This window comes from Mytilus trossulus, chromosome 7, assembly GCF_036588685.1.
Source record: "Mytilus trossulus isolate FHL-02 chromosome 7, PNRI_Mtr1.1.1.hap1, whole genome shotgun sequence".
Lineage (NCBI taxonomy): Eukaryota > Metazoa > Mollusca > Bivalvia > Mytilida > Mytilidae > Mytilus > Mytilus trossulus.
This window is the reverse complement of record NC_086379.1, coordinates 20,895,847-20,920,117: the sequence shown is the minus strand read 5'-3', so window position 1 is coordinate 20,920,117 and position 24,271 is coordinate 20,895,847. Positions and strand designations below refer to the sequence as shown.

The window sequence follows — 24,271 nt, the reverse complement described above, 5'->3', positions numbered from 1 at the left end:
AACAAAATTTCAACTGTTTTTAAAGGCAGTGCTTTAAGGCCTGACTTTTAAGTCATGAGGTTCATCTTTTCATACGCAATCTTTGCAGGGGGTCTTTTGGCCAGAAATAGATCCGGAAATGTTCGAATTTCTCCTCTTCTTTTTATGGTATAATATGGTTTTTGTTTCTTTCATTTACATTGGGGACTAAAGAAACGATCAGTGTTTATTGTTCGTTTTATAGAACTTGTTATTAGTGTGTATTTTGCATTATAAGCAGTCAACCTGACTACAAACTATCATTATGTGTATTCCGTGTGGAAAGAGGTCGGGTCAATTTCGAGTGTTATCTGACATCTAAAGATTCTTTAATTAGTTCAGACGTTGATATAACAATGAAAAGTCGACTGGACATGATTAATATTGTATCTTCTATAATTCAAAGCGGAATTCGGTTTATGAACGAGAAACCGTAAAAGCGTTTCTAGTTATGTATGTTGTCTACGTATTATCATGATTCCCGGTACTACGTTCCGGGTATTAGCTATTTGATATGTGTGATGTGTAACATTACGATCGGGTACCAGCCAATATACGTGTGTATGTGTACATGATTTCCCGCCAAAATGGCCGATTTACAGCTAAAAAAATAGTCCATAAACGTTCCGTATAATGATATGCAAATTCATGATTAATCGTAACTTTTTTTTTATCTTTGTATAATAAATATAACAAAATGGATTCCACAAAATTGAAAATAGCATTATTTTACGAGGATTTCTCATATTTTTCTCACTTCCGGCGCAGTAATACGTATGTTTTGAAGAAGCTCGAAGGATTTGACAAAGTGAATTGAGAAGGAAACGGATAGATATACGTCCTTGCTATCAGGTAAAACAATTTAAATGTACAGAACAAAACATTTACTTCACGCAAATAGTACAGGCTTAAGCTTTTTACTGTCTTACACGACTGTAACCGAGTGTTTAAATGACGACGGTGGCCTACAAGGTACGGGTCACACTGGGTCAAGTCTAAATATGTAAACATATCCACGTGCTATTAGGTAGAAAGCATCGTAATGCAATGTCTACAATTTTTCCTCCTTTATACATCGTTTAACCAGATATATTTCTCTTTCAAATACTCTTTAACACGGATTGAATGTACGTATCTTTTCTAGTGTTTTCTTGTCCTTATTAAAGTTCATTTGTTGATGTTTAAATATTTTTGAACGACTGAACAACAATTATATATACTGAAGACTTGGGCTGTAAAATGATAGTGTACGTATATCATACTGATAATTATTCTAGCAGTAATTATGTTAATTTAGGATGTAATGACAGGAATTCACGAGTTATGCCTCAGGCTTTCTGAAAAAATATCAATGACAATGTAAACAGGAACAAAACATTGACACGAATGATGCTCTCTTCTATGTTATAGTTATTTAGGTATGTGTGTTGCACAAGTTTCAAAAAAACTTAAGTTATAAAACTTTTTTTCAGGGCACAAACCCACTTTAAAGAGACTTGTCTACTGCCATACCCATCCTATTTTCATGCTCCATTTGCAAGCAAGAGACTGAATGGTTTGCAAAATTAAAAATCAGGACGGTGTCCAATTAAAACAAAAGAACTAAACTGGATGAATATTGTAGGAGAAATCTAGAGGAAAGTTTTGATTTGTGAAATTGGTTTTCCTGATAAATCATTCGTCCTAGCCTGCAGAAAGGAACTATAACTGTCCACCACCAACTGACGAGCTAATGTTGAGCTTCACATATGGAATTACTCAAATACCATCAATGTCTATGTTTTCAGCACAGATTTCACAAGTTATGACAAAGCTGTGCTTTTTTTTTATACCTGTTAAAGAGTTGTATACTAAATTTAATTTTTTTATCAATAAATATATATTGTGTCATTTAAGAACTTGTATTTTGCCAAAAAATGCATACTAGTGAATGAAGGTGGTGCAGTTCATTTTGCTTTGGTATGTAGAATTGAATTACAATTGTTCATGTTATTGGAATGCTTATAAAAATAAGGAGATGTGGTACAATGTATATGATATTTAGTGAGTTTATCAAGCAAAAGTGAATAAGAAATAGGTATAAGCAGTTACAGGTACTACTGTACAATCTCAAACTCTGAGAAAAACTCATACCGTAAAGAGAATTTCATATTTACAAGTAAGTTTTGTTTTTGCGTTGAATAATTTTCTTCTATTGTTTTAATTGTAAATATGGGAAGTGGTTAAATGCTAATGAGACAGCTGTTATGGCCACAGAGCTTTAATTGAAAACTTCTTTTTCATTCATTCCGGTAGATTTTGCCTGGAGTTAGAAACATATCTGCTAACTTTTCAAAATGCACATGGGGGTTTTACGTGAAAGATGGTCAATATAGTCATACAAAACCTTCAAGGGGGCCTTCAAATGGAAGCAGGAAAAGTTGCCCCACTGGCTAATCGCCCCACTTTTTAAAAACTGCCACAAACTGATTTATCAAATCACCCCACATGTGAAATTGGTTAAATCATGTTTAATATTACTCCTGTCAACTCGCCCTACTTATAAAAAAAACAGTAATATTTAGATTAATATATACAATTAAAAATAAAAACTCGCACCACTTTAATTAAAATTAATTTAATTACTATTATTGAAATATACTGAAACTATAATTCTAAAAATAAAACTTGATTGTTGAAGAATAACTGTAAGTTTTGAAGCTTAGTTATTTGCATAACAGTTGAAAAGAAACCAGTTAAATGTATCAAAATGCAATATAAGGAATTTAACTTATATTTAATGGAATAACATCTTTTTCCATAAGTGGGGCGAGTTGGCATTACTAAATTCATCCTGGTTAATAATATATTTATCTAGATTTCACCCATTTCCATTAGGTGGGACCAGTTGGCAGGAGAAATATTAACGGGATTTATCACAGTTCACAAGTGGGGCCATTTGGTAATCAGGTTGGGGCAGTTTTTTTGTCGAGCCTGCGACTTTTGTTGCAGAAAGCTCAACATACATTGTAGGGATAGTGATACGGCGGCGGCGATGTTAGCTCAGTTCTTAATAGGTTTATATTTTAGAAGGTCGGAGACCTGGATGCTTCATACTTTGTATATGGTTGCCTCATGTTATGAAGATTCAGTCGGTCACATGTCCAATGTCCTTGATCTCATTTTCATGGTTCAGTTACTACTTGGAAAAAAAAGTTAAAAATTTTTGTAATGTTAAATTCTCTCTTATTATAAGTAATAGGATAACTATATTTGGTATGTGCGTACCTTGCAAGGTCCTCTTGCCCGTCAGACAGTTTTCACTTGACCTCGACCTCATTTCATGGATCAGCGAACAAGGTTAAGCTTTGGTGGTCAAGTCCATATCTGAGATACTATAAGCAATAGGTCTAGTATATTCGGTGTATGGAAGTACTGTAAGCTGTACATGTCCAACTGGCAGGTGTCATCTGACCTTGACCTCATTTTCATGGTTTAGTGGTTATAGTTAAGTTTTGTGTTTTGGTCTGTTTTTCTTATACTGATTGCAATAGGTCTTCTATATTTTGTGTATGGAATGGTTGTAAGGTGTACAGGTCTACCTGGCCGGTGTCATATGACCTTGACCTCATTTTCATGGTTCAGTGGTCAAAGTTAAGTTTTTGAGATTTGGCCTTCTTTTTCTAATACTATATGCAATAGGTCAAATATATTTGGTGTATGGAAATATTTCATGATCTATATGTCAGTCGCACAGGTTTTATTTGACCTTGATCTCATTTTTTACGGTTCATTGCTCAGTGTTAAGCTTTTGTGTTTTGGTCTGTTTTTCTTAAACTATAAGCAATAAGTCAATTTTATTTGTTGTATGGAAGAATTGTAAGCTGTACATGCCTACCTGGCATGGTTTATCTGACCTCGACCTCATTTTCATGGTTCAAAGGTCAATGTTTAGTTATATCTTGGTTTATGTTAAGATTATGTGACAGTTGTAATAACGCTTTATTATTAGGACTATCAACATAATATCAATGATTAGTAAAGAAGGCGAGACATTTCAGTGTGTGCACCCTTGTTTTTAAAGTGGGGCGAGTTAGTGAAAAGTGGGGCGATTTGCCATGGATTCCCTACAAGATATTCTAATGTGGATTTTGGCTTCTTCGTGCATTAGCAAGTTCATAGCCATTGTTAAATTAATTGTTTTCTTTAAAATAGTCGACAAAATTGCTCTTACAAAATTTCCATTTGGGAGCCTTGAGCTCGATTGGGGAAATACTCTGCAAAAACTGACAGTTGACAGGTATGGTCATCAAAAAAGTTGACATGTTACTATGTACATTTACCATTATGTTACTTGATGTCCTTGCTATACACACAGTACAGAGACTAGTCAATCTTTGTGAACTTTTTTTTATGGGAGTCATAGAATATGTGTATACAATCAATAATTAAAAATAGTCTATTTATATTGAAAAGGAAAAGTTCTTATATGTCAAAAGAAAAGGGACGAAAGACACCAAAGGGACAGTCAAACTCGTAAATTTAAAGCAAACTGACAAGGCCATGGCTAAAAATGCATTTCATGGGAGGCACAGAAAATATACTGTAAACAGTAGACTAGATATAGGTGAACTAGGTACAAAAGAACTCTAAATCTTAAATTCTACAAACCACCTCTGTTCTATCCATGGAAGATAATGATATAACTGAACTAGAAATACACACAACCTGTAATTAACTGCCTTTACAGCGCTTTCGCGCTTTGATTCTTAAATCTAACTATTGTTTTGAAAAAAATTAAGTTATATGTTAATAAGACAGCAAACTAGTAACAAAATCAATCCCCCAAAAAACATCTCAAGGACAACATGCAGTCTTGAACAACAATACACAAAGGTCGGAACCATCTTCATTTTAGCTCAGTCAGTTTCATCTCAATAATTGCCTGAACTCTATCTTTTAGCAGCATCTTGAACTGCATACTAATTACATATACATGTATGACTTGCAGAATCCTCATCGTTTCAATAACATATATTTTTTGACAGTCCTTCGATATGTTGGTAATTTACAGCATTGGGAACTGATTAATAATATATTGTAACTGATATCTATAAAATTATATATGTTTTAGATCACTGTCTCTTGACCTAAATGTTACTACAGATTTTCCACCTGGTCATAACTTAACTTTTATTTATTTAATTATACTTCTTTCTTATTCACTGGCTGTGTAATGGGAGGTAACTCTAACTGATCTAGGAAACTCATTCTAGTTATTGTGTAAAATCAAAGTTGGATTATAACATTTAAATAAGATGTCAGTGGTTAAAAAATGACTTGTGCTTTTTAGCCCACCTGGCCCTACAGGCCAAATGAGCTTTTCTCATCACTTGGCATCAGTCATCCTTTAACTTTTACAATAATCTTCTCCTTTGAAACTAATGGACTGTTTTTAACCAAACTTGACCAACAACATCTTTTTGGTATTTGGTACAAAAAATATGTCCAATGACTCGACCCGCAAACCATGATAGCCACCATGGCTAAATTTGGAACATAGGGGCAAAATATAGATGTTGGCTTGTATCTTTGGAAATCAATGCATTTAGATCAAATCTGTCAAAGGGTAAAATTGTTCATCAGGTCAAGATCTATCTGCCCTGAAATTTTCAGACAAATCAGACAACCCATTGTTTGTACATTTTTGTAATCTTTTACAAAAATCTTCTCAGAAACTACGGAGACAAATTTAACCAAATTATGTGTAAGATAACACGAGTTGTCTCCCATTGAACATAACATTTAAAAGTCTTATTTATGTATCATTTTGATATTAAAACATAAATAGGACTTTTAGCAGTAAAATGAAAACCCAACTGATTTCACAAACACTATTAATTTTACTTCAGACAAAATTGCTGTTTATGTTTCTTTCAGTCATACCTCTAAATGTATTCAGGACACAGTTGCACTTTAGTCTATTTACTTTTTAGAGTTGACTGTCTGGTCATCAAATACTACAGTCATGAATTGATAAATGTTCAATGGGAGACAACTCATGTAATCTTCCACAAATGTTTTATTGGCCATGATACTCAGATATAATTGGAAAGCTTGAATAAATGAAGATATATCAATGAGATAGTTACTCTACAACAGAAATGACCAAAAGATAGGGGTTTAAACAGAGTTTGCGAAATCTTTTTTCCCCCGGTGGTCCTTGAAGAAAATATGCTGGTTCTCACTATTAATCTATTGAAAAATACTAAAATTGTGTCAGTCCAATGCAAAATTTGGGTGGTGAAATCCTGAGGACTGACACTTTTCGCGAACTCTGTTGAAATGGTTAGTACTGGTACCATTCTAAGACTTTTAAAGGCCTATTAAGCTAAATTACCCAGTTTCATGTGAATTTGGTTAAACATACTTACCATGAAATAACATCTATTTTATATAGAATATGTTTGCTTTTAAAAAATTTTCTCATCGCAATTAACTAGGTGATGAAAATTACACTCAGATACTGATTGTTCATGTTTTTGATCAGGGAAAAATGTAACCATCATTGTGCAATATAAAGACCAAATTATTCTGGTCAATTTTATTTTTGCAACAATTTCAATAAGCAAAATTAATATTAATCATACATTCCAGGCACAGCTGTTAATTAGTAACAACCCTAACACAGTAAGATTTTCATCAAGTTTGAGACCTAAAAAATTATTCCACTCAGTGAAATAAGTTATAGCATCAAAACAACATTCTTAGTTAACCCACAACAGTTTCTATAGAGTCTAATTAAAACAGAATAATTAGCAGTAATTAGCTCCCTTGGGAACTTACATACTGTGATATTTGTAATAAATCTAAAAGATTTTTTAGTTACCAAGAAAAATAAGAAAATGTTATCCATATTTCCTATTGGCATTTAGATTTGATTACCTCATTGCAAAAGAACTATACTAAAAATGAACTTTATGTCTTTTTTGACAATTACATGGTTGTCAGTCTCTCTTATGTCACACAAGTTTTCACACGTCATTCTGGAATTTCTTCATTTACTCAAGGCAAAGTGCCAGCAGCAGCATAAGCCTCAGTATGAGAATACATGTAGTTAAAAAAGATTTAATGACTTTGTTATGCATAAAGTGTCATTGTAGCTATGCAAAGGGAGGCAACTGTACTTTTGTCTTATAACAACAATCACAATGTATCACAGTATACTAAGAATGCTAATCATGTGGTGATTGTTATGACATAAACTAATTCAATCAATTTATTTAATTCTTATATATTATATCAGAGAACTGTGTCTGTAATGTGTTTTATGTGTCTTCTGCTAGGCGAAGGTGGCATTTAGTGTTTCCATTGACCATCTGTCTGTCTGTCCCATTTTAATTTCTTTGCACTCTTAATTTAGGTATTCCTCTTTTAGATATTATGAAACGCATTCACAATGCTAAGAACTGAAATTTTCAAGCAGTGATTGAGTCTCGTACAGATTTAGAGTTGTTCTTTTTATAATTGGGAAAATTGAAATTTTTGTTTGTGTCAGAAAAGTAATTACATAAGAAATAACATAACAGTGAAAATATTAAAAAAATACACAGTGCAAAAAAACCCACCTGAAACTCATTCTCCTTGTATTTTAATGAAGATACTATTACAATAACACAATGAATTAAAGCTATTCTTTTGATTTGTTTTATTTACGTGTGAACAAGAACTTATTTTCCTGTTTGATTTCAGTTATCCTGCACATGACAATGAACCAGAACTGTATTGTTTTGAAGATTTTATCCCCAGTGATGAACCAGTCCAGTATTGTAATGTAGAATCCATGCATCCCAGTGAAATGACCTGTCTGTCATGTATTAACAAGTAAGTCAACATATTTATCATCCATACCTCGTCATTTTATGTCCTAGAAAAACAGAAGCAAACTTAAGAACAAAAGTTAAGCAATAAAACCAGTTTAAAACCCTTCTAAAAGTTCTTAAACAGTTGATTGTACCAGAGAATATACCCAGATTTATCCCACAGTTAAACAGTAGCACCTTACATGGTATATTATGGCAAATATTCCCTAAGGTTATGCAGTAGAGACGAGAGGGTTATTCTTGTATTTTATGTGAATCCATCAAAATATTCAAGAAGAAGCTGACATTTATATGATAAGTCTGCTTATTGCCAGAAAAAGTTATGTATTAAAATTTCTGCTGAAGTTGCACATACTTTTCGCTTGCATGTGGATGGAACTTTTATTACATTGTAAGCTGAAAAAAAAATGAATTGATAACAACAAAGGAAAATTTTGTGTTTAATTAAACATATTTGAAAAAGAAACTCTTGGTTGTCTTAGCTGGTTTTTTTTCTTTAAATGTAATGAATTATTAACCCTGCCAAATTCTTATATATATGTGGCTATCCTAAGTCTGGAGCCTGTAATTCACACAGTGGTAATTCAGTTGTTCTTTATCATATATGAGATTCATTGGAAAGAAATGGACTTTATGCAAAGGAATATCGATACATCTGTTAACCTTTTCAGGATTGAAAAAGTTAGTTACTATATGAAAATTTTAGCTGTTACAAGAACTCCACAAAACAGACCAAAACTCATCTTTTATTTCGTATTTGAAGTTTCAAAATCTAATAAAAGTATAAACATGTTCCTGTACATGTGCACTTGTATAAGGTGGATTTCTATTCAACAAGCTCGTATTGTACTTTTCTTTTATTGTTTTGTACCTAAATCAGGCCTCTGGTTTTCTCTTAGTTTTGGGACTTTTTGAAGATTATTATGCAGTATTGGTTATGCTTATTGATGAAGGCACAATGTACAATGACCTATAGTTGTTAACTTCTACGTCATTTGATCTCTGGTGTAGAGTTGTCTCATTGGCAATAGTACCACATCTTCTTATTTGTACATTATCATCTCCATGGTAATATAAATGACACCTTTCAGAGAATTTAGATCCTGTTGCAACTTTAATGAGAGTTATGGTCTGAATGGAGAAAATTAATGAACTAAAAATGTCTTTTGATATTTTTATGTTACTGACAATGTCGTCACTAAGGGGAACAGACTTTTTATTATTCTCTTAGTTCTGAAAATAATCATTAGCAGGTAAAATTGCAGTTATTTTCTGTATAAACTATTCCGTACGTATGTAAAGAATTGTCATGAGAAATTGCAAAAAAATATTGTATCCTGTACTATTACAGTTTTTATGGCTTCTGGATTGATGATGATTTGAATTAGTAACGGGATTTCATTCACTGGGAGAAATAGATTTTCTGTAAAATCTCTGTTTTTATGACAGCACCAGTTTCATTCAGTTTTATCATTTGTAATATTCATGCAGCAACTTCTGAATTCTTCCGCGTATTGCCTAAGAGGTCAGCCATAGAGGTCAGCTAGCGTGGGTGAAATATTCCAGTAGGACCCGGAAGCGTTTAATTAATTTATAGACCTTATTTACTTAGTTTAATATTAAGATTCCATCAAACGATAGCGATAAATAGAATTATTGATAAATTTAGGAAATAATGGGTAACTTTTATAGCATTTGATCCTAAAATACTTTAAGCTGATGATATATTATGGACATATAGTTTTCTTAAGGAAATAGATGTGATGTATATATATTAATTAAATGTCTTTATGGTTCTTGGTTTGTTAGATGATGTTGGTTCTTCATTTGTTAGATAATATAGATAGAAATACATTGAGTATATTAGTTTGTTTAATACATGCTGCTTTATAAATTGTCTGAAAGTTATCAAAATTTTGATGAAATATTTGAAATTAGAGACAGAATAAAACAAACAAATATAAATCTATTGAAGAATAGATTAAGTATGACATTTTATAAAAGATATAGATTATTGTAGAATGTAACTTTATGTCTATTTGATTTATGTATTGACTTTATTTCAGTTCTCATATAACCATTAAACTACCTTGCCAATTGAAAATTTCACATTAGTCTTCATTTATAGTACAGTGCTGTTTAGTAGCATTTATGTTCCTTTGACTTTTAATAAAACATTAAACATCATTTATTGCAATAAGTTTTATGTTTATTAGTTGTTACAGAAATTGTATAAATATTCATCAAAAATGTATATGCAGTGAATTTTATCTTAAAAGTACTAAGACAATGCTTAAAAATATCTTGAGTTTTTTTAATGTGAAAAATGGGGGGAAAAGACAACCAAAAGACACAGCTTGTAATCTTGTTGAATTAGTGACCATTCACTACAGGTGAGCAAAGAAATAACGAAGGAATGTTTGGTCTACATTATATATTGAAATAGCATTACATACTAAAAAAATTAGTACAACAAAATAAAGATTAGCATACAATTTTATCAAATACTGATTATCCTAAAATTTGTTTGTATCACAAGATCACATCTGCATTGAAATGAAAGAACCCCTTGTCAAATGTGTCCAACGAATCTAAGATCGATTTCCACTATTTTTATCATGATTCAAATCATCTTAAACATTGTAAAACATACTGTCAGGGTCAGTTGTTAAAAAAAAAATTAATTGAATACTGTTTCATCTTGTTTTTGGGATACGATTGCTGTCAAGCAATCTGTAGACTTTTACCATTGACCCTATGACACACTCCCTCACGTCATTCGTTTTATTCTAAACATTCGGCAACATCTCAGATTCTTATGATTGTCTTGCTTTAAAGGGTAAAAACAAGCAAAACAATTGAACATAAACAACTTTCCTGTAATGTTTTACTCATAATCTTCATGTGTGATATTTTCCTTGACTTATATGCGTGTTTTTAACAATACGGAAAATCAGAATTAAACAGTATTTATATTTAGTGTTTTTATAAATTTAGAAACACGTCAGAGGGAATTCCCAAATTTTGATAACTTGCGAGAGTTCTCTGAAAGCCGATCGATAATTCTATTTCTGTCACAAGAACTGAAGTGGAGTATTTCTATATTTTACCGTTATGAAACTGATATTTGATACTGTACTCTCATAAAGAAATGGAGAACCATTCATCATATCATTTAATAAACGTTCTTGTTCCAAATCGCAAGTCGCGGTTTGTTTATGTATTAATGTCCATGCGTGGTCTCACTAATTAGAGACAAAAAGAATTGTAGAGACAAAAAGCGTCAAGAAGCGACAAGAAGAATAATATTAGCAACAAGAAACTATTTAGCGACAAGAAAACATTTTTTTTATTTATATTACTTATTCTAAATAAATATTAAAAAAATATGCAAAAGAAAACAATTTCAACGACAGGAAAGTTAATTTTGATAGGGGGAAAAATGAAACTTGTAAATCTAATTCAATTGCTACATTTATTTACATGATATTTTATAAGGTATCACAGGAAGTATATTTTGTCTTTTTATTTGTTTTTAAAACCATTTTTGTTCAATATATAATTAACTTGCAAAATGCATTATTTGTGCATAATTGTCCAGAAAATACATACACAAATTGTGAAATACAAATTAAGAACTGAAATCAAACAAGAGGAAAACATAATTAAAATGTGAATATTTTTCATCATTTTATTTAGTGTATTGTCTCATTTAACGATATTTATCAAGTTTTTGCATATAGATTGAAGATTAAAGGAAACTGATGACAATCTTGAGTTTTCAACAGGTGTTCACTATTCGGTACAATAATTGTATATTCTGGTGCGTGTAATTGATGAAGGTGTTAATGGATGCTATTGTTGCAATTAAACAAAGGACACGCACCTAGTTAATCTCATTTGTTGCTCTTAATTGTGTATTACCTTAGAGTGAAGCCACAGCTTATGTTGGTCCTATCAGGAAAAATTAATTGTACAGTTAGGAAGGAAATAATATTTCATGTTTTTGTTTTATTAAATCCTTCAAAAGGAAGGTGACAAATCTTTGTTTTTATTTTCATTTTATAGCGTTTACATTTCCTTTGCTCTTACACATGTTTAATTTCTACATCTATCAATATGATAATAAAAAGTACACAATCTCTTCATCAATTTTTTTTTATTTCTTCATCTTTCAATATAATCCTAAAAAATATTTTAATGTATGTGATAACAAAATGTATTCTTGTCGCTAAATAGCTTCTTGTTGCTTTTTGTCACTTATTATTTTTCTTCTTGTCGCTTCTTGACGCTTTTTGTCGCTAATTAGTGAGACCCCACATGCGTGACTGTAGTTTTCCTGATTTCAAGGGGTATCAGATTGAGTGATTCCCCGCTTCATTGATTAATTTGAAACTCATGGGATTCTTTCTATGTCTGTCTGCATATGGAGGGCTATTATTGTTGCATAATTTAAATTAAAATAAATGTTTCATCGTAAAAATTACCTATAACACCCCTTCAGCAGAAATGGAAACTTCCATGTTATCGTTTCGAGTTGTCTCCCTTTTCGAAGTATTCGTCAAGAAGAATTAACTCGTTAATGCCGGTAAACGTCGTATTATATTAAGAACGATCTCAATGTAAACAGAGGAGTGTGTAAGGAAAGGAGTCATGCCCTCTGACCCAAAGGAACTTCAATAATTAAAGAGTAAGAAATGGGGTTCCTCCTAAACTGGTCCGCCGTTCTATATATAGCTTCGCACCGAAGGTCAGTGTAGCGATAAGTGAACACAATAGGGGTCCAGTTTAGGGTTCCTCCTAGAATTACGGTGATAAGATACGGAAGCAAGTTAACTCGTACCACGGCATTGGAACCAAAAAAGTTAACTTGTACTACTGGGAAGTCATAACATTCAGAAAAATATATAAAAAATATGATGTTTTATGGGTTTCTGTTTGTAAACTTAATAGAAATAAAGTTGAATTACTTGAATTTTACACAGGAGTTAAATGAAAACTTAGACAAAAATAAAGAATGTTTTAAAGCATTAATGTTTTAACTGATCTTTCAATCTAGAACATAGGCGGATCCAGCTCCCCCTTTTTTTGTGGAAAAAATTTGGTTGATAATAAAGGGAATCATTGAAGCATGACTGGAGCGGGCCCCCTCTTAGGTCAGTCAGCGGGCTCCCCCTTAGGAAAAGTTCTGGATCCGCCACTGTAGAACTTAATCCAGAGGAAAGTTAAAACATTGCTTTAACTGTACCTTATTAAAATTGAACATTTTGAATATGTATATCCAATTTAAGTTAATTAAAGCTGTAATCCATGATCACAAATTGAATGCTATGTTTACAATTGTTGAAAGCCATGTGCTTTTTTTGCGGGGGAAATGCGGACCCCCTTAACAGGAATCAGTTAAATTTCATTGTTACATTTATTTATAGACAGTAAAAATAATTTTGGCAATCATTTTGACTAACTGCTAAGATTTTATTATTCATGAAAAATTTTCTTCGGGTGAAACTGTATATACCTTAATTATCTACATCTGCCACAGTATTTTCTATCCAATATACAAGGAACATAAGCTACAAATTGGTCATTGTACTTTCAAATTATATACATTTTACAGACTTAAGAGGTATTGGGTCAACCCGGTGAAAGTAACGTATATTAGGTATATTCATCATTTAACACCATTTGAATGCATTTAAATAAGTTGGTACGAGTTAGCAATGGTACGAGTTTGCATTGGTACAAGTTTTTTTTTAATGGTACGAGTTTACAATGGTACAGGATAACTATAATTCGATAAAACACAATAAGTACATGGCTCATACACTTGTAACGGGGATTGGCTATTCTTTGAGTTGAGTGACTATTCAGATTGTTACATTTTGCATGTGCAGTTGAATTAGTTTAGAGAATAATACTATCCAGCTGTACCAGGATTACCGGCCAAAAATTCTTGAGATTCGCGCATGTTCATGCTTTTTTTGCAACAGTAATCTTGGATCTATTTCTTTCCTCTTTGATCTTTTGAATTTTGGCCAAATCTCATGCATTTGTTTAATGAAAATTTGGCTACATGTGTCAATGAAAACTATGGCAATCGTATCCCTCAGAGCATTCTGCTCTTTGATTTTGATAGGCAGCTTATTCTTATTTGAGTTTAATTGAAAAGTAGGTGTGTCTGGAATGAAGGGATTGTATGATCACGAAAAATCAATGTTATCAAGATTTCCAAGACGAAAACAGTATTTGTCTTTTTAAGAAAACTTGTCATTAATATTCAATACAAGATCCTTCATTTCGTGTTTAATTATAACTACAAGACCTTTGAGTAGGGAGCGCCCGTGTTCCAATTTGTTGATAAATAGACTAACAATTTTCATTTAGCAAGGAAATCCTGTTTCCATTACTGAATGACAACATCGCTAGTTTCCAGGAATGAAATTAATGTGCGTGAAATTAACGACTACTTTGGATATAGGTAAACATAACAACCGTACGAACAGATCACAAGGCTCTATAATTGAAGAGAAAATAGAAATGGTGATTATCGTTCTGCAAAGAAGGAATGGCTACATCTTATTTATTCGCTGAGGCCAGAAATGTGCTGTCTTTTTGATTACAGCTTTTGTTAATTGGTTAGCTGACAACTTTTTGTATAAATATAAGTTTTCATGACAGCTACAAGAATCGTTTTTATTACTATGATTTGAAAGGGATTGGGAATAAGTCGTGGTAATTACTAAAAAGGTTCAAGCAATTTAGCTACAAATAGCTGACACAGCAAAAATCTAAATACTAAACTACATTGTAAGCAATCTCCATTGATAAGTCGTACATATCCCAACCTGGCCATTTCTGATACTTTAAATATATTAAGCTGACGCAAATTAATGAAAAATTAAGAAAATATTGTTATAAGTTACCTTATTTTGGTATAAATCATATAGATTGATCAGTCAAGTTTCAAAATTCAATTCATCTTTAAAAAAAGAAAAATGTATTTTTAATCTGATCATTAAAGTATCTAAATAACAAATATGAATTCCTTTTTAATAACAACTGTTTTAATAGAAGACAAAGAGCATCTTTAGGTTGTAAATGATGTATAAGAAGTGACAGGCGTTTTGAGGAATCCTCCTGAGTTAAATGAAAGCCTCCCTGTTAGAGATGACATTGGAATCCTCCTGAGTTCAATGAAAGCCTCCCCGTTAGAAATGACATTGGAATCCTCCTGAGTTCAATGAAAGCCTCCCTGTTAGAAATGACATTGGAATCCTCCTGAGTTCAATGAAAGCCTCCCTGTTAGAAATGACATTGGAATCCTCCTGAGTTCAATGAAAGCCTCCCTGTTAGAGATGACATTGGAATCCTCCTGAGTTCAATGAAAGCCTCCCTGTTAGAGATGACATTGGAATCCTCCGGAGTTCAATGAAAGCCTCCCTGTTAGAAATGACATTGGAATCCACCTGAGTTCGATGAAAGCCTCCCTGTTAGAAATGACATTGGGATCCACCTGAGTTCAATGAAAGCCTCCCTGTTAGAGATGACATTGGAATCCTCCTGAGTTCAATGAAAGCCTCCCTGTTAGAGATGACATTGGGATCCACCTGAGTTCAATGAAAGCCTCCCTGTTAGAGATGACATTGAATCCTTCTGAGTTCAATGAAAGCCTCCCTGTTAGAGATGACATTGGAATCCTCCTGAGTTCAATGAAAGCCTCCCTGTTAGAGATGACATTTGAATCCTCCTGAGTTCAATGAAAGCCTCCCTGTTAGAGATGACATTGGAATCCTCCTGAGTTCAATGAAAGCCTCCCTGTTAGAGATGACATTGGAATCCACCTGAGTTCGATGAAAGCCTCCCTGTTAGAAATGACATTGGAATCCTCCTGAGTTCAATGAAAGCCTCCCTGTTAGAAATGACATTGGAATCCTCCTGAGTTCAATGAAAGCCTCCCTGTTAGAGATGACATTCCAATCCTCCTGAGTTCAATGAAAGCCTCCCTGGTAGAGATGACATTGGAATCCTCCCGAGTTCAATGAAAGCCTCCCTGTTAGAGATGACATTGGAATCCTCCTGAGTTCAATGAAAGCCTCCCTGTTAGAGATGACATTGAATCCTTCTGAGTTCAATGAAAGCCTCCCTGTTAGAGATGACATTGGAATCCTCCTGAGTTCAATGAAAGCCTCCCTGTTAGAGATGACATTCGAATCCTCCTGAGTTAAATGAAAGCCTCCCTGTTAGAGATGACATTCGAATCCCCCTGAGTTCAATGAAAGCCTCCCTGTTAGAGATGACATTCCAATCCTCCTGAGTTCAATGAAAGCCTCCCTGGTAGAGATGACATTGGAATCCTCCTGAGTTCAATGAAAGCCTCCCTGTTAGATATGACATTGGAATCCACCTGAGTTTGATGAAAGCCTCCCTGTTAGAGATGACATTGGAATCCTCCTGAGTTCAATGAAAGACTCCCTGTTAGAGATGACATTGGAATCCTCCCTTTTATGACATTCGGATCCTCCTGAGTTCAATGAAAGCCTCCCTGTTAGAGATGACATTTACAGATGTCATAAGAGCAGACTAATTGAGAAGTACAGTTACCGTATAATTAACGGAGTTGTACTACCACCAGCTGTGATGTATTGTAATACTGATGGATGTTCACTTTAATCTATCCTATTGTCTATATTGACTCAGTCCTAAATTAAGTTGAATCACAAGTAAATATAGTAGCATCTCTGTCTAAAATAGATATACTGATGAGGTATGATACTAATCTCATTGCGTTTATTCTTATCTGGGTTTTTTTAGAAGTGCATTTCTAAGTGTCATGTCTAATATTTCCTTATCTTAGTTCCAATCAAATTCCCTACGTGACAACTTCTCATTGAAAGTCACTGCTGGAAGAAATAGAAAATTGCGATGTTTGTTCACTGTAGTATGTGGTTATAAATTCTTCCGTTTTGAAAGAGAAAACTATTAAAGGGTCATAGAAACTAAGCATTCTTGTGTTTAATTTGCTTTGTCATATTATTATGTAAAAACAAAAAACTTATAATATCAGAATTTATGGGTGTTGAACATGCAAAATGCAAAAAGAAAATCAAAAGATATATAGATTTCATATTTTTAAAAACCTCTACTTTACATGATATTAATATTGTATGCATGAATGTACTGAACTTGTAGAAAAATGTATATTAGGTTTGTCATGTGTAGGTTGAACTGAAACAATTTGAAGAAAAAAAACTAATTTGCTTTTGTAAAGAATGGAAGAGTAAAATATGATATATGCTGCTTACACATGAAGCATGTGGGATTATGGTAGATATGAAATTAAATGATGCATGCCTTAGGCTTTTGAGTTCTATCATTATCTCAAGTATCTATATGAAAATAGAATTTGAGAAAGAAGTAGTGTAAAAGTTATGTAATTCAGTGGTTGTTCATCGACTGTGTAAGACCCTCATGGTTTGTCAAGGTTGCTAAAAACCACCCTCATAGTCATTGCAGTTGTTTATTGGTTATATATTTATTTTTAAATTAGAAAAGAGAATGGAAACAAAAATGTTTTGTTTAAAATCATGCCTCTTGATTTTTTGTTTCTGAATCAATTACCAAAAAACAAATATAACAGACAATAAAAAAGACAAACGCAAAATTATAGACTCCCAATTTTGCTAAAATTGAGATTGGAAATAGGGGATTATGTCAGAGACAACAACCCAACCAAAGAGCAGATAACAGCACTGGATGAATCTGACAAAAAAAAAAGCTTAAAAGACAGAGATCAAAGTACCTATCTGAGAGTACTGACAGTAACTGCAAGCTTGATCAAAGCCAATAGCAACAAATAAATAAATCATCTTCTTCCAGACTAAAGTACCAACCAGTTCACATCTTACAGATTTAATAATAGACATCATAATCAGTCCGAGAAAAAGCAGGATCTCTTGCAATGCCAAAATATAATTTCGTAATAGAAACAGGAAGTTTAGGACCATTACTTTTCATAAATGTATAACATCTATCTATATATAAGTATAGTTTAGATCTACAAAATCAATGCTATCATAATATACCAGTAAGGTTTTATTCAAAGGTCACTATACTATGTTAAAATTATATCCTTTTAGAATCAAGTGAATTCAATAATTTATATAGTAAAACTTAAAATAAATGCTTGTTTTATTCATAATGAATAATATAAAAATCAAAGTGTGCTAGCTTGGTTTGTTTGTTAAGATTCTTATTCTACGTGTACTGATATAAACTTTTGAACCAAATCTTTGTATCTTTTGAATTAACAGCTCAATATTTTAATATCTCTAATTACTTAATGAGATAAAAAAAAAAAAGTATTCTGAAATAGGAACTTTAAAAATGAACTGTCATATTATATCAGTACAACAGAGGATATAGTACTACACTGGTTTTTAGGGTCAACAAGTGCTATCTTTGATTTACCTTTATCTAGGTCTTTTTCACAATCTCATTCAATCAATTATGGAATGATTGCCAAAAAAACGGAAACCATGAAAAACTGTGTTTGTGTTTATTAATTTATTTAAAAACAAGAACTAAAAGATTGAAACACATTTTTAGTTGTAAAAGCTATTTCATTTTGAGTAATTACTGGAATATTGAAATTTGAAAGCTCACTTCACTTTTCTATGAAAGCCCATTTGTTTGTTAATCATAACATTCAAATTTCAAAGAAGTTTATACTTTGTTGTAAACAACTTGAATTATTGTTAAATTAAAAATACATTAATTCTTTGGAATATGATTGACACAAATATGAAAACATGAAATTACCATTTAGAACACCCAAAATTTTGTCTGGAGCAAAGTAAGATATAGGCAGGGCAGAATTAGGTTAATAAGTGGCTTAATTACCATTTTCACTCTTGACTATGCCAGCAACAGTTTTAAAAACGTCTTTGCTGCAATAACTGGGTGTGACCCTGACTTAACATTGATGTCATAATTTTTCATGGTGTAATAAATTTGATCTCAAAGTAATATGAAATGGAATAAAATCTGTTTTTAATCATAAAATGCATGTTACAAACCCAATAAATAGATTATCAGGTTTGCTTTGTACAGATATAATTAAAAAAAATAGCCGCTTTATAATTAAACATTACAGCTTTTTCAGCTCAACTTTCAATATAATAATTCATTTGAAAACTTGATAGTATGACAGATGATATTTTACAGTATCTTGGGTAATTTGTGCATATAATATTTCTCACAGCAGTATCTGTCATTACTCCAATATTTGTCTTCTTAAAACAGATAAAAAGTTTTCTAGAATATTGTAACTTAACCTTCATGATTTTTTTTTTCTGAATATTGTCTGAATGTGTCTGAAAATGTCTGAATTATTTCTGAAATTTTCTTACATGATAAATGATGTCTGAATTTTTCTGAATCCTGATATTTCTATTCTGAATTGATACTGACAATTCTGAATTTTTGCTGAATATTTCTGAATCATTAAGAATTTTATTCAGACAAATTAAGAACTTCTGAAAGTGTCTGAATTGTTCTGAAATTGTCAGAAATATATCCAAGAATGTAAGACGAATTAAAAATCTGTATGTATCAGTAAGAGTATGATTCAGACAAATTCAGAATTTCTGAAAAATGTCTTAATTTTTCTAAGTGTGTCAGAACTATGTTTAATAAATTGTTTACACAGAGATGACCAATTTTTTTTGTTATGCTGACACTAAAATGTAAATTTTGAAATCAAAATAGTTAAAGTTTTACATGTAAGTAATGCAAAATATTCAAAGTCAATGAACCATGACTGAAGGTATTATGGGCTGAACAATCTCCATGAAAATGAAAATTTGCCATATGCATACCAATTATCAATAGACAATGACAGATTGAGCAGGGTCAGATTATCTCCATGGAAATGAGATGTAGCAATACCAGTTAAACTGCATACCAAATATCATTTACATATCACAATATGTTCCCAATGTATTAATTAACCTTATCACAAACTAATTCAGTTGTAAACTAAGCAAAAGTTTCAAAATCTTCAGACCATGACTGAGGGGGTAGGGTCAATTAATCTCGATGGAAATGAGGATGTATGTACTATGCTAGTTCAACTAGGGGTTCCCCATAAAGTGACCTAATCACAAACTAATACATGAAGACTTAGCAAACGTTTTAAAGTCAATAGGCCATGGCAGTTGGTGCAGGATCAAATAATTTTCATGGAAATGAGATGCACCAATGCTAGTTTAAATGCATACCAAATAACATTGACTAACACCAGTGGTTCCCCTTTAACTCAGGCCTTATCAAACTAATACATGTTAACTAAGCAAGATTCAGTCACAAATTAACTTGTAATTCGATGTTCAAAGCCACCCTCTGATGCTGGAAACAGCATATACATGTACATATGTCTCGATTTTCGGTTTCTTCAAGGAGAGACAAAACTGTAAGAAATAAATCTTTTCTGTATTGCCGTGTATAACGAAATTTGCAATGTGTAAAAATATCAACGATAACTGAACAAAAGGGATGTCATTTTGTAAATTAGACAAAGAGAAATTTCGTTCTCAGCAATTATAGATATAGGAAGATGTGTCTTAGTTATCACGAAGAACATACTAGTCCTCAGATTATCGTATTTATCATGAAAATTCGGATCTGATCTAATTGATAATTACCCATTGAAAACTGCACAGTATATATGGCCTGAGAGCCACTATAGACCCCCATTATGTTGATGCTCTTTCGAGTTCAAAACAGATGCTGTCCAACAAAAGAAAAGCTTAGCGTGAAGAATGTGTTCGGACGATTACAGACAAGAGGAAAAAAGAAAATATGGAATATTCGTTGTCGAGTGTTAATAAAAATTAAATACTGATGTCTGCATGGTTTTTTTATATTTAAAAAAGTAAATGGTTTCTATGTGTGTCTCACACTTTTGCTGCAGCCAGAGTAAATGTGCAATGTTGTTTGCCATACGTCCCGACTTCGCCGGGGAGTTACCATTTGATTTATACGGGAGCTAGGCTAGGATGAAACATGTTGTCCTGTATTTTATTTCACGTGTTGTAATATCTCTTTCCTGCATGCGTTCTTATATATTCGCTCTTATCAGTGATCAGTCCTGCCATTTTCTTATCCTGACCTTTTTATAAAAAAAATCGTCCTGCCTGTTTTTCTCGACTTTTTTTGTAACTGATTACATCCCAACCCTCCCCCTGAACATGAAATGATAGTTTTTTATTGGAAAAATTACGGGAATGTGAAAAAAAAGATTAAGCCAAGTTTCAGTGATTTCATTCCAATGTCGTATTTCTTTTTTAAAGAAAATTTCGGCACTGCTTTCAACAGCAATGTTCTGTTTTCAATAAATTCAACAAATATCAGTTAAAGTTTGGGTGAAAAACCAGTTTTCATCAGATTCTGATCGCCCGTTATTCACTGGGTTTTTTTTCACTGACAAGTTTAAAAATTCCAACAAAGTACCTTTTTCCAGTGCCGTAGATGTAGATGAAAGATAAAATCATTGATCTACTAAGTAAAGGTCAATTCCGTTTTAAAAAGGTAATTAGTATGGCGTTTATTATCACTGAACTAGTATATATTTGTTTAGGGGCCAGTTGAAGGACGCCTCCAGGTGCGGGAATTTCTCGCTGCATTGAAGACCTGTTGGTGACCTTCTGCTGTAACAGCCAATGGCGTTTTTTTAAATGATTTGTGTATTGCATTAACTATACAATCTGCTGCTTAATTGAGCGTTGGAACTTGACATCGCTTACGAAATAGATAACTGACATCGAAGTACCAAAGCGTGTCGACTGCACCAGGTTAGATTGGTGAGACATTAAGATATCGGGTTAACTGCTTACTTGATTGACAGGAATCAATTATCGTTGAGGCTCCTGTAGGGAAAATATAATTACATTGTTAAAAGTTGCCATTATTACAAAGTGGAGTATATAAGAATACGACCAGTTCTCACAGGGACAGTCACAGTATACTAACGATTTTTTACCCGACCAGATTTAAAGTTCGTGACGTTTTTCTCGCAGCGAGTCGGTTTGTAGGTTAATTGTTTTTATGACAAATGCAGCCCTAAAAATCCCGTTTTCGGTCTCGCTAATTAGCGACAACAAGAATTTTAGCGACAACAAGCGTCAACGAGCGACAACAAGAATGATTTTAGCGACAACAAGCGACAAGAAACTATTTAGCGACAAGAAAACATATTTTTTTTAATTAAAATTAATTATTGCAATAAAATTAAAAGAATATGCAAAAGAAAATAATTTTAGCGACAAGAAAGTTAAAATTGATAGAAAAAATTAAACATTATTTACATATTTATTTTATCATCTATTATGTATAACAGCCAGTATTACGTTTATTTATTGTATTTTGAGATTACTTTTCCTTGTATTTTAGAACATATTATTTATCTTATAATTTTTTTTTCAAAACTCTTTTCGTGCAATATATATTAAGCTCGTAAAATGAATTATTTGTGCATCATTGTCCTGAAAATATTGATACAAATTGTGAAATACAAAGAAACATTACATACAAATTTCTTTATATTTAATAAAAAAAAAAAATGTTTTCTTGTCGCTAAATAGTCTTCTTGTCGCTTGTTGTCGCTAAAATAATTCTTGTTGTCGCTTCTTGTCGCTTGTTGACGCTTGTTGTCGCTTCTTGACGCTTGTTGTCGCTAATTAGTGAGACCCCCCGTTTTTTTGTCCGTTTGTTTAACTTGCTACGTAAAAATACGTCTGTGGTAAAAACCTATGACTATTACAATAACAGTTAGTATAATAGTTCCAGTAAATACTATGGAACGCCACGACTGCCTTATGTTAATAATCAGCATTATACGCAGTGTTCACAGCATTATATGAAGTGATCACAGCATTATATGTAGTGCTCACAACATTATATGAAGTGATCACAGCATTATATGCAGTGCTCACAGCATTATATGCAGTGTTCACAACATTATATTAAGTGCTCACAACATTATATTAAGTGCTCACAACATTATATTAAGTGTTCACAACATTATACGTTTTTTGTTGTATGATGAGATTGATGTATGATGAGATTTATGAATGATGAGATCATTCGGTAAACTTCGTTTTTTAGCGGAAATTACCGAATCCATAATTGGTAAATTACGGTAAAGCCCAGCAAACAAATTTAAAAAGGTATTAAAATCATGTTATCATAAGGTAGCATACACTATTAAAACTGATTGAAATAAGTAAGGAAAAGATGAAACTGAGAGGTGAATGATTGAAGTAGTTCTGTTCGTCGTAAGAAATACGAATTGCAAAATGTAAGTTAAATAATAAAAAGTTTATTTAATGAAATATCGTAGGAAAATTTGTATGATATATTCTCGAGTTCATTTCCTACTGAAGAAATTTAGCAAGGTGCCACTTTATAGTCCGTACTCAGTTTTAAAAAGCTTAATTACATTTAAAATAAAACAGTCAGCTTTCTATAACACATAGGTGCCATATTACGCTAGCTTATATATGTCATGATAGAGTCATTTTTGGCATCGATTTTCAGAATTTGGCATTTTTACATGAATAAGTATCTAACAGATATGGAAAATGCAGTTTAAAGCATTTCACTGTAGGTGTTAAACATAACTTTACATCAATTATTCCATTTTTTTACAAGCTTTTTAGCACGGCAAATACTAAGATTGTCTTCTAAATAGGATCAGCAGTCTTATATAGAAATTTAAACTTTCATAGAAAAATTTACCTTTTCAAGACCCTGTTTAACATTTTCATTTAAAGTTATCATCTCTTATGAAAATTGAGTTTGTGGTGATGAATAAAACGTTTACTACGTCAGTTTGCACGGTACATATATATATAAAAGTGGTATGCTTGCCAATGAAACAACTTTCCACAAGAGACAAAATGACATCACAGAAATTTTACACAGCTAAACGGCCACAGTACGACCTTCAACAATGAGGAAAGCCATACCGGATAGTCAGCTATAGAAGGCCCTGAAATGATAAACGAAAAATATTCCTAATTTATGTACAAACAAACGATAGAAAAACTAACATGTATATAACACATTAATTAACAAACGACAACCACTGAAATAAAGGCTCCTCCTGACTTGGGACGGCCACATATATGCAAAATGTGGCGGGTTTTAACATGTTAGCGGGATGTTGGTATCCTCTCTCTAACCTGGGACAGTGGCGTAACAGAACAACATAAGAACGAACTATGAAAATCAGTTGTAAAAGGCTTGTTAGTTTTCTCGTTTGAATTGTTTTACATGGTCGTATCGGGGCCTTTTATAGCTGACTATGCGGTATGGGCTTTGCTCATTGTTGA

At 32.5% G+C, this 24,271-nt stretch overlaps 1 protein-coding gene and 1 long non-coding RNA gene across 4 annotated transcripts in view; both read left to right on the top strand.

The window, feature by feature from the left end:
• Nucleotides 1–24,271, top strand: part of LOC134724773 (ankyrin repeat and fibronectin type-III domain-containing protein 1-like) — a 196,959-nt gene that overhangs the window by 69,110 nt on the left and 103,578 nt on the right. For all 3 annotated transcript variants that reach the window (XM_063588013.1, XM_063588012.1, XM_063588011.1), the window contains exon 3: nucleotides 7,750–7,881. In XM_063588013.1, coding sequence (XP_063444083.1) covers nucleotides 7,750–7,881 — 132 coding nt within the window. The remainder of the gene's footprint in view (nucleotides 1–7,749; nucleotides 7,882–24,271) is intronic.
• LOC134726889 (uncharacterized) lies at nucleotides 22–1,908 on the top strand. The gene is made up of 2 exons (XR_010108666.1): nucleotides 22–870; nucleotides 1,491–1,908. It is a non-coding gene; the product is annotated as an uncharacterized LOC134726889 (long non-coding RNA).